At 24.7% G+C, this 10,810-nt stretch overlaps 2 protein-coding genes across 4 annotated transcripts in view; one reads left to right on the top strand and one right to left on the bottom strand.

Annotated features, from left to right (window-relative positions):
* Positions 1-11: 11 nt before the first annotated feature.
* LOC127279468 (protein BCCIP homolog) lies at positions 12-2,251 on the bottom strand. The gene is made up of 3 exons (XM_051301834.1): positions 1,894-2,251; positions 1,200-1,460; positions 12-970 (listed from the first exon to the last, which is right to left on the bottom strand). The coding sequence occupies exons 1-3, from the start codon at positions 2,008-2,010 to the stop codon at positions 428-430; spliced, it is 921 nt and encodes a 306-aa protein (XP_051157791.1). The 5' UTR covers positions 2,011-2,251; the 3' UTR covers positions 12-427.
* Positions 2,252-2,674: 423 nt separating this feature from the next.
* Positions 2,675-10,810, top strand: part of LOC127279466 (protein Skeletor, isoforms B/C) — a 96,708-nt gene continuing 88,572 nt past the window's right edge. The window contains exon 1 of one of the 3 annotated variants that reach the window (XM_051301824.1): positions 2,675-2,973. The gene's annotated coding sequence lies outside the window, so the exon portion shown is untranslated. The remainder of the gene's footprint in view (positions 2,974-10,810) is intronic. The other 2 variants (XM_051301821.1, XM_051301823.1) reach the window with 2 other exon arrangements.

The raw sequence follows: 10,810 nt of genomic DNA, 5'->3' as shown, positions 1-10,810 counted from the left end.
CGAAATTACTATAAACGCGTTGTGAAAATAATTTATTTTTCCATATATATATAAAATATTGGTGTTCTGCAATATTCTGAACGTTCAAATAAAAAAAATATATGCTTACTACTCCTTTTAATTTAAATATTTAAAAAATATTCCCTTACAAAAAAGGGATACTATTTCATATTTTTCATAGTAGTAGTTCTAAAAAAAATCGTTTATTTGAACGTTCAGAGTTTCAAGCATATTAATAATAGATAAATCTTTCTTGCTTTAATTAAAATATAAAACTTACGAGTATCCGTATCAAAACGTAGAAATTCTTTGGATTTCTTACAAAGAAAGATTCATATAAATGTTTAAATAGGATTAGTTTCTTCTTTTTTTTTTTTTTGAAAGAGTACAAGTTTCTTTTATCCAGTTTTTTTTTGCAAAAGATTGTTTATTGAATTTCTTGCTTTATCTTATCGACAATTGTCTGAAGTTTCGAGGCATCGAACAAAAGAACTCGTCTGTATGGAGTCATTTCTTTATCAGATTCAGTCCATGCACCGGAAAGACCACTGTCTGATTCCAATTCGACAGAAAACTCAAAACTACAAGTTGCTTCCTCATTGAAAAGTTCCTCCTCAGGATTACTCCAAAATACTTCTGGTTCTTCGTTAGCGTTTCTTCGTTTATTTTTATTTTTCTTCTTTGTCACATCTTCCTCGGTTGGTTTGTATAATTTACAAATCAATATAAAATGTGAAAATTCAAATGGCATTCGTTTGTTTGTGGCACGTTTCATTTCAGAAATTAAATTTTCCAATAGTGGAACGGAAATTTGTGCAGGAAGATTAACAAAACGTTCATTAATTAATAAACCAAGTGGAGCGGAATCATTTTCAAGGACATTTTTAATCATTGTATTAGTTGCGTCAGTTGCATGATCATTTGACATTTGTTTCAATAAATCGCGCAATTGTTGAATACATTGTACGTTCTGAAACAAAATAATTAGTTTCACATTATTTTCTTCTAATTTTAATTGGTTTCTTTTTTTTAAATTTCAATTAATCTAATTTTTAATTAAAAATTGTTTTGAAAAATATTTCCCTAGTTATATTTAATAAATAGATAATTATTTGAATATTTTTCATTTTTAATTCAATTATATTAAAATAAAAAAAAAATTAATGAAAAAGTTAGAGATTAAAGAATAATATAAATACCTGTCTATTGGAAATATTTATTACAGTTGTAATTCCAAAAACATCGTTGATGTCATCGTCATCGTCTTCATCATCAGACGCTGCGTCATCTTGTGATTGTTTCACTACTGATCCAATGTAATTTTGTTCAATTATTAAATTTGCGAGATTACTTAAATCTACATGTGCTTTTAGGAAAAGCTGTTGCAAAAGAGTTTTGATCCCATGGAAATCAGGATCTGTTGGACTTCGTCCTTCAAAATCGACAGTGATTTCCATTCCCTGAAATTCGAAATAAATCATTTAATACTGATTAAATTTATATATAAATAATTCGTATATATTAATTACATATTAGTAACTTGAACGTTTAATAAAGATTTTTTTCATATAAACTTCCCGCGTTTTTTTTCAAATTTACAATCCCTGCAAATAGATAACCCGCAATGCGCAACAATTATGCGCTGTGTAAAGTTTAAGTTTAGAGCACGAGGCAAAATAAATTAGTTTTACAGTAGTTTTTAATTAGATAGATAATATCACATGAAATTAATGATATTTTAATATTCATTCATTGTTAAAAGGCGAAAAATTGCAAAAAAAATGTTGATTGAAACAGTAAATCGAGACAAATATGACCCATGCTTAAAATTGAGGTTAGAATGCCTTTTAACAACGTCATGGCAATTTTTACATGAAAATTTTTGTTAATTACCTGCTCCTTTGAGATTATATTTTCATTTTCTTCATTTCCAGATGAATTACCACTCTCATCATCGCTAGTTTTGCCAAAATTTTGTTGAATTTCACGTTTTTTCACCGGACCTGCCATTGTTCTCACAAATTCAACACGTGACAACCAATCCTTTAAACACTTCGCTTTTAAATATCACTGGTAAAATGTTTTTCAAGTAAGTGTATTCTTATTTTTTATAATTAATTATGTATCGAGGATCGATATTGTCCTCGATTTTACGATAAAAACCTTGTAAAAATAATGATAAATTTCTCGTAAATCCGCACTTGAAATTGATGAAAGGCCGGAAGTTGAAGACTTTACCTATAGTTGTCGCTGTTTGCTTTTTTAAAAATCGATAGTGATGCAAAAAGTTGTTTCTTTTTTTTTTAGCACCTCTTTTGCATAATTACCATTGTTTTGTTACGTAATTAGCCTTTTATTATGCTAAAATTCAGTTGTTTTAATCTTTGTCTAATAAAGAAAGGACAAATTACTTGGTTAAATAATGAGAAAAAGTTAGAATTCAGAATAACAATATGTTAATAACAATGAAAATATTAAGGTATTCCTTATTTTTTTTAGAATTAAATTTATTTTAAAATAATTATAGATGAAGAATAATACTTAAATGAGTTAGAGCAGTTTAGAAAGTTAGAGGGCAATAATTTTATATTTGATATATCAATTTTCGGTGACAATGTGTTACTGCATCCTGAGGGGGTGGAAAGTGGTCCATTGTCGCTACCGTAAGCGACGAAATTCGATTAAAGTTCTCGCGCATGGTCGAAGGAAGTTCCAGTTTTCTCGCGGATTTCTCAGGGTCTATCAGGTGGCACTAGAGCCACGCTAGGTAACATCTTTTGGTGAAGCATATAACACACAATAAGCACGACGAGAACTAGTGCATTTATAATATCGCGAATTTTATTTTTGTTTTTAGGTTATTTAGAGAGAAAGTAAACGTGAATAGGGTGTAAATATTTTTTTTAATAATAAACGATAATTATTTAACTTCTGTTGTGAATTTTCAAGTGCCGAAGGCCCTGGTGGCAGGCGGTGAGATAGCTGTTTTAGATGTCCGCGTAGATGTTTCGATTTTCAACTCGATGTACATGTACATTCTATACATGCGTGTACACCTCGCGAGCGCGACATCATAATACATTTATCAAAAAATGTACCCATTACAAAAAAACAAGTTTATTTAAATTTTACAAAAATTTAATGTATTTTTTACTTTTGTAAAAAATTCTTAATAAGTTTCACGCTTTTTTTCTGATTAAAAATTTATTTTGAATAATTAATTTATTTAGTAATTCATTTTTAATGAAAAAAAAAATTCATTTTTTAATAATTTAATATTATAAATTAATTTGTTAATACAACTTTTTATAGAGTTTTAAATGTATTGTTAAACATTTTTTTATAGTTACGATTTGTAAGTTAATAATTTTATTATTTGTTTATTAATGATTTTAATTTTTTTAAAAATTTGTTTAAAAGATAATATATAAAAATTTATTTTCAATTATTATCGTTTCATAAATTAATAATTTCTTTTTGAAAATTATATTTTATATAAATGTTTCATGAATAAGAAATTGATTTAAAAATGAATAAAACTATTTTAATTTTCATTAAATGTTAATTTTTCTTAAAATATGCAATTAAAATAATTGGAAATTAATAATAATTTATTAAAAGAAAATGATTTTTTTCACAACTTTTATTGAAATTTCTAAGACATGTGTTTACGTTTATATTTATATGTATAATATTTTTATAATTTGAAAATAAATAATTATAATTTTGATAGTTATACTGTTTTGTTGTTTAATTTTGGTTTTATAATTTCATTGAAAACAAAATTTGTTTATAAATCAAAATTATAGAAAATTTTATATATAAACATTTTTAAATAAAATTATAAAAACATATTATAGAATAATATAAATCTTAACTATAAAAAATATGACAAGCAATAATGCAGCCAGAACGTTGTATCTGCTTTAAAAATCGATACTGCAATTTTTTTTTAATAACACAAATTTTTCTTATATACATTATTCAAAATTAATATTTATTAATTTTTTTTGAATTTAAAAATTTGTTTTCATTTTGTGTGATAAAAATTTGTTTCTTTCAAAATAAGAGAACTCTTTTATTTTAACTTTCGCACAACAGTTTTATAAAATGATTTGAAACTTTTTTTTAAAAGCTTCATCATATTTTTCTAGGAAACTTTTTTTTCGAAACAGCTATTATAATGAAAACTTGAATTGAACACAGTTTTTACACAAAAATATCTCTTGAAATATATATATACATATATGCTTTCCATTTTGGCTGCTCGGTGTTTAGCGATATGTTTCCCTAGAAAGCTGTCTCATCTGCCTTTACCTACCTTCTTTTATCATATATTATTATAAATTTCGATTCTTGCTTTTAGATATTTCATCCATATTTGCATTTTTATAGATGAATTTTTAGATATGCATTACTTGTTATAGGTATAGATTGTTTTTTTTTCGAATAAAAATTAAAAAGAAATTTTCGTACATTATAAGAGAAGAAAATAAAAATGAATGTATATAGAGTGAAATATAATAAAATATAAAAAAACATGAATAAAAATAAATAAATATACTATATTATACAATTTATTTGTCGAATTTTCTCTTTTTATAGATATTTTTTTAAGCAAACATATTGTATTCTTATAGAATAACGTATTCTAACTTTAAGAATATAATATTTAGCATTTAGAAATTATTCTTAAATTTAGAACATCTTTTTATTTGAAGATTACAGAATATGATGAATTTAATAAATTTTTAATTCGTCCAATAATTTTTTCTACTTTATGAAATTGAACCTCCCAATTCTATAACTCGTTTAGCGCTCGGACGGACGCTCTATTAGTAGTCGGGTAGTAGCGAGCGTCAATGGCTCCCTTTCTGCTACCCGACTACCAATAGAGCGTCCGGCCGAGCGCTAAACGAATTACAGAATTGGGAGGTTCAATTATAGAAGTCATAATTTTCTTTTTATACATTTTCAATTTACTGTTATATACATTAAAAAATAATACAATAATAATAATAACTTTTTATTTAATTATACGGCTTTTTAAATTCTTTTATTGATAATAATAATAATATTTTAATTTCTTATATTTATCTGTATACATATTTCGTTAGATTGTCCTTGGGATATTTTATTTATAAATTGTGTAACAAAGTTTATTATGATAATTTATGTTAATTGTAATTAAGTTAAAGAAAATAATTCTTAAATTCAGATATTTCATTTGTGGGAGACGAAGGAAGAAAAAAAAAGGTGAAAGGGTGAGGGGTGTCGAATTTAAAATTATTGTCACCCTAAAATCCGAGCACGTATTCCTTTATAGTTGAGACAGAGCCGTAAAACTTTTTTGCCGCGTAAAACCCAGAATGGCAATGAAATTAACCCATCTGACTACATCGTAGGGGCGTGCTAGGCCGATGCCGCGCAACTGGTTGATTTATTGGTGCTTTCGCGCACTGAAAACTAGCTATGAGGCTGAATTAGATTACGGTCCGTGCACAAATTGCTTTATTCAAATGCAATTTAAGGGAATAAGACGATCTTTATGTCGACTGCAAAAGTATACTCGCCGATGATGATATATCAATTGATCGGGATATTATATAATTTAAAAAATGAAAATGGAAGAATCCATTATCCCTTTTTCTTTCACTTTTTTTTTTTCTTTTTTTTCTTTTTTCTGTAGATATATACAACGAGAAGAGGGATATAAAATCTAATGGAGAGTGGGAGAGCTTTTCTTACATTTTATATTGTTAATAAATCCTTATTTAATTGGCAATTATTGCTCGCGGGACCTTCTATATATATACACAAATTGTATAACGCAAGTTATTGTTGTAAATTTATATATAGAAATTTGGTCCTCCTCTATTTTTATATAAATTTTTATTTTCTTTTTTTTCTTTGTACAGTGGGACCTCGATTATCCGAACTAAACTATAGACAGGACCGCGGGTTCGGATAATGGAAATTTCAAATTTTTTTATATACCTAATTAAAGTAAAACAGTGGAACAGTTATATTTAATTTAATGTAATATTTTTAATGTAAAAAAATATTTATATTAAATTAAAGACACAGAAAATTATAAGGTATTAAAATAAGCTGCAACGCTTATTATTTTAATGCCTTTTAATTTTCTGTGGACATATTAAATAATAATTAAGATATAAATACATTAAAAAAATAAAAAAACGATTTTTTTTAAGATTTCTTTGAAATAAATTTTGTTATTTTGCTTTGGAAAATTGAATCATATTCGTTTTTTAACGAAATTTTAAAAATGAAAAAAAAAATATAAAAATAAATTTTAAGATTCGGAAAGACAAAAAAAGTTCGTATAAGAGAAGTTCGGATAAAATGTTTTACGGTTCGGATAACAGGGGTTCGGATAATCGAGGTTCCACTGTATTTATATTTGCGAGTGTTATCGGGTTTTCTTTTAATCGATGAAATTAATTACTATTTATGTATGTAAATGTAATTTAAAAACTAATCTAAATTAATTAAGTGATAATTGATTAGATGGTTAGATATAATTAATTACAATTATTGGTCATAATTAATTATAATCTGACATAAATAATTTTTATTTTAGTTTAAAAAATATAATTAATTTAAAATATTTAAAACAAAAAAATGTATATTAATTAGGAATTTAGTTACTATGAAAGACATTTATACTTAATGTTTAGGATTCGATTTATTAATTATTTGTAAAAATTAATTCAGAGGGAAAGTGAAAGGTTTCTATATTAATACATCAACATATGGCGACAAATAATTATTTTAATTTTACAGTTATTATAACTCTGTGAAATTTATAAATATCCCTTTTGATTATATACGCGGTAACTAATTACTTTAAATTATTTTCCTAATTATTTTAAACGAAAATTAATTTTAATTTGGTTAAGTTATTATTAAATTTTTGTCTTTATAATACATAATATATTATAACAATATTATTCTAATTTAGAAAAAAAATTATATTAAAATATATATTTTATTTATTATTTTATAAAATTGAATAAATCATCAAATGAATAGAATATATTTATTATAATTTTTGGGTAACTTGTTTAATTGTTTTAATATTTTAATAATTTAATTTCAGAATGTTTTTTAGTTTGTGAGTTAATTTTTCAATTATAGTACATATTGAATTCAGTATATTTATATATCGTTAAAATGTTCTTATTATTTTTTTTTTTTATGTCCACCCTTTAGGTAGGTCTTTATATTGATTTTCAATCCCTTACAATTGTTATTTTTATATATAAATTATTACATGTCTACAAATGTTTATTATTATTATTATTATTGTGTTTCTCTTTTTACGGAAATATTGATTTTCCCTCCGGTTATAAGTTCCAGTAGTGGATATATATATATACATAAATCCATAGTGGTTGTGAATTTTGAAGTTTTTTTGCGTTAGAGAATTTTTTTATTTATTTATCTCACATTTTTATTGGAAAATATTTTATGAATATTATTTTCGAGGTAAAAAACAGTAACTTAATATTTCGTAAATTCAACATTCGTTATGAAAAAAAAGATGATTAAAACTCTGCATATATTTGCATAAATTTAGTAAATATGAAAAAAAGTATTACATTTTCTTTTAAACTTATACGCTAAATCGTGTCAAGAATAAATTGAAATGCGACAAGTCGTCTCGCGATCTCCACTTATAAATATAATAAAAAAAAATTATGTCAATAATATTAATCCCTGTATATTAAAAAAAGGAAGCGTAACAATTTTATTATAACTTTTTGTTTAATTTTCTCAAATAGCGTAATATTTTTCAATTATTGATAATTTTTATTGAATTTTGTAATAATGTAAATTAAATATAAAATCTTGTTTTTTTTTGTTACTCAAATTCTGTTAAAATGAAAATTATTTTTTTTTAAATTAAAATTGGAAAAAATTCAGACGCTACTTCTTTTCTTTGTGAGAAAAAATAAGTAGAACAAACTGTCTGATAAGACGATTGGTTGTCTAACATCCTGTCTGATTAAGACATCCGTTACTACTGACAAGTTTTACGTTAATTTCTGAACTCTTGCGTTTTGATTGTTTAAATGAATGAAATCATTTTTTTGATATAAAATTTTTAAAAATTACTACAGCAATGAAAACAATTAAAAAATTTTTTTTTTAGAACCTTAAATCATATTTCACTATGAAAAATCAAAAAAAGTAATTTTTAAAAATTTAACAATTTATTTTTGTTTTTCAAAAATTTTATTTTTTGAAATAAACATTGAATTTTTTCAAAATCCATACGATTGATTGTTCAGAATCATAAAAAAAGTGTATTAAATGTTACGGACGGATTTCCGTAATTTTTAAATTTTTTTTTTGGCGATAAATATTATTTATTAAAAATAATATTTATATTATCAACGTTACAACTATTTGTCAATTATATACATACGTCTATACAACACACAACACACACACACACATATTAAGTTTCAGACACTAGAATAGTTAAATAATATTTCTAATTAATTCAATAAATATTTATAAATTCATTTTTTTTATTTAATTTCTAAATCAAAGTTTATTTCGCAAATGAGTTCAGATTATTGAACTTCATATTGCGAAATAATTCAAACTAAATTAACAGTCGATTTCGCAAGTTGTGGGACTTACACTGCAAAGAGTTGCCACATTATTTTGGGAAAATGAGGAAACATATAAAGTATACCGATAATAAAGGTGGTTGAACCGATCACGCCACGATTAAAATGCAAGTTTTGCTAAAACTTGCATGGAAACAACGAGGTGTTGATTGCAAAATCAACCCTCCCACCACCTAAAATTATATACCAAATGGGTGTGATCGTTGCCACCTAATTATTATTCGGGGAGTCTTAATTTGTTTTTCCCGCAGAGCGGATGTATTTCCCGCCAAGGAGCGGATGAATATTAACGTTTAACTCCCACTAAGAGTGGTAGAGAGGATCATTTATTCCCCATAGTAAGGGTTGAAGTTCATCGAGTTTTATTTATTAAAAATATAAGTGTTTATTCCACAATCTGTGAAGTCGACGAGTACATAAAAGTTCATTAAAATCAAGAAGATTATCTGAAAAGTATAAAGTGTTCTAATTGTTAAAGTGAAGAATCCATTTCTTGTCTAAAAGTATTTATTATATATTCGCAATTGTTTATATTTCAAGTTTACTGTTCAAAAAAAATTCAGATTTTGTGACCCAATATTCTGAATTTTTAATAAACAGAAATTGAAATATTGAAATAATTGTCCGAAGACAATTAAGAAAAACAAGTTTGATAAAAGAAAATATATAAAAATAAACGAAGGTGGAAAGATAGCTTCCGCATACTGCAGATTCATATGACAGATAACAATTTAACTTCTGAGAGTGAGAAAGTAATTTGATACTTTTCGGTATCATTTTAGTTATTATTATTTGGGTGAGTTGTCTTGAATTTATATTCATAATTTGGAAATTACAGAATCTCATAAAACCAACACTATTACACTTGTTTCATTTACACGAATTAATTTTTTTGCTGTTGTTATTAAAATCCTACACTCATTATTGATCTCTTGTTTGTGTTCATAATATATGATTTTTGTGAGACTTGAATTATCAATTCAAGTAGCTTAACGTAGCAGTATTTTCCATTGTAATCATTTTTTATTTAAAGATCAATTGGGGTTTTGAATGTATTTTCTATTGGGGGTTGTATGAATAAATGTTACCTTATTTTATGTCAATTCAATTCTCAATTTATTTAATCACCTTTATTTGTGTTATCTCATTTCTTTCTTTGTGAATATTTTTAACGAAATACCGTCTACCCGGGGGTGTTGAATAGATAACACTCTAAGCAACAGTCCACTACCTTTTTCTATCTTGTGTAGCGAAGAGCAATTACGCTTACCGAATAAGCGGGTTGTTAATAATAAAGATTAGTGTAGTTTCTAACTTATTATTTTTCTTCAAAATTTATTTTACTTTATTTATTTTTTTTGTTAATCAACATCCGTCCTTAACATTAAAAAATGAGCAATGAAAAATAAAAAAAATTGCGACAGAAGTTTAAATTTTTAGATTTAAAAGCTTTTGAGTTTTGTTTAAAAAATTATTAATGAACTGATTGTTTTTCAATTTCTCATAGTATATTACAGTTATAAATACTCAATATTTACAGAAAAAAAATTGACAACCTTAAACAGCCATAATTTTGGGAGATTGTAATTTCAGCAGTCCTTCCCCTTATAATTAATCTAATTTTATTATAATATATAAAGACTTTATACAATTTTGTTTATCAGAGCTCAATAAAACAGTTTTCACTGTTTAAATATAAGTTTTAATTTTACAGATTCAATTTAAAAAAATTTCCAACTTTACTGATCAAATAAATTAATGAAGAATTTTTTCTTAAATAGAGATTTTATTAATTATAATTAATATATTGATATATATTTATATAGTAATTTTCTATACTAATTTAGATTTATTGAAATCATAAATATACGAATTGAAATACAATAAAATTTTTTAAATATTTGAATAATTAGAAAAAATATAAATGCGAGATGAAAATTGAAATATTTAGACACGTATTTGAAATTTTAGTATGATGGAATCTCTAGATGTAAAGGAAGGAATTCATTATGAAATGCAAGGAGCTATATATATATATATATATATATTGATTGTGTATTATCAGAGGATTTAAATAATCCTAAACTATTTACTATACAATATATAGGAAAAGGGAAGATTTCGAAATAATCGTTTGCCCTCTT

Source organism: Leptopilina boulardi, unplaced genomic scaffold (assembly GCF_019393585.1).
Source record: "Leptopilina boulardi isolate dan_hultmark-lab unplaced genomic scaffold, ZJU_Lbou_2.1 LbouV2_216, whole genome shotgun sequence".
NCBI classification, from domain to species: Eukaryota; Metazoa; Arthropoda; class Insecta; order Hymenoptera; family Figitidae; genus Leptopilina; species Leptopilina boulardi.
Note: the sequence above shows the minus strand (reverse complement) of the source record. Positions and strands in the feature narration are given on the sequence as shown.

Bases quoted from the DNA above. Each gene is read 5' to 3' on its own strand.
- LOC127279468 (XM_051301834.1), bottom strand. From the start codon at position 2,010: ATGGCAGGTCCGGTGAAAAAACGTGAAATTCAACAAAATTTTGGCAAA. The intron at 1,461-1,893 runs GTAATTAACAAA...TTCGAATTTCAG, and splicing joins ATATAATCTCAAAGGAGCAG to GGAATGGAAATCACTGTCGA. The intron at 971-1,199 runs GTATTTATATTA...ATTTTGTTTCAG, and splicing joins TAAATATTTCCAATAGACAG to AACGTACAATGTATTCAACA.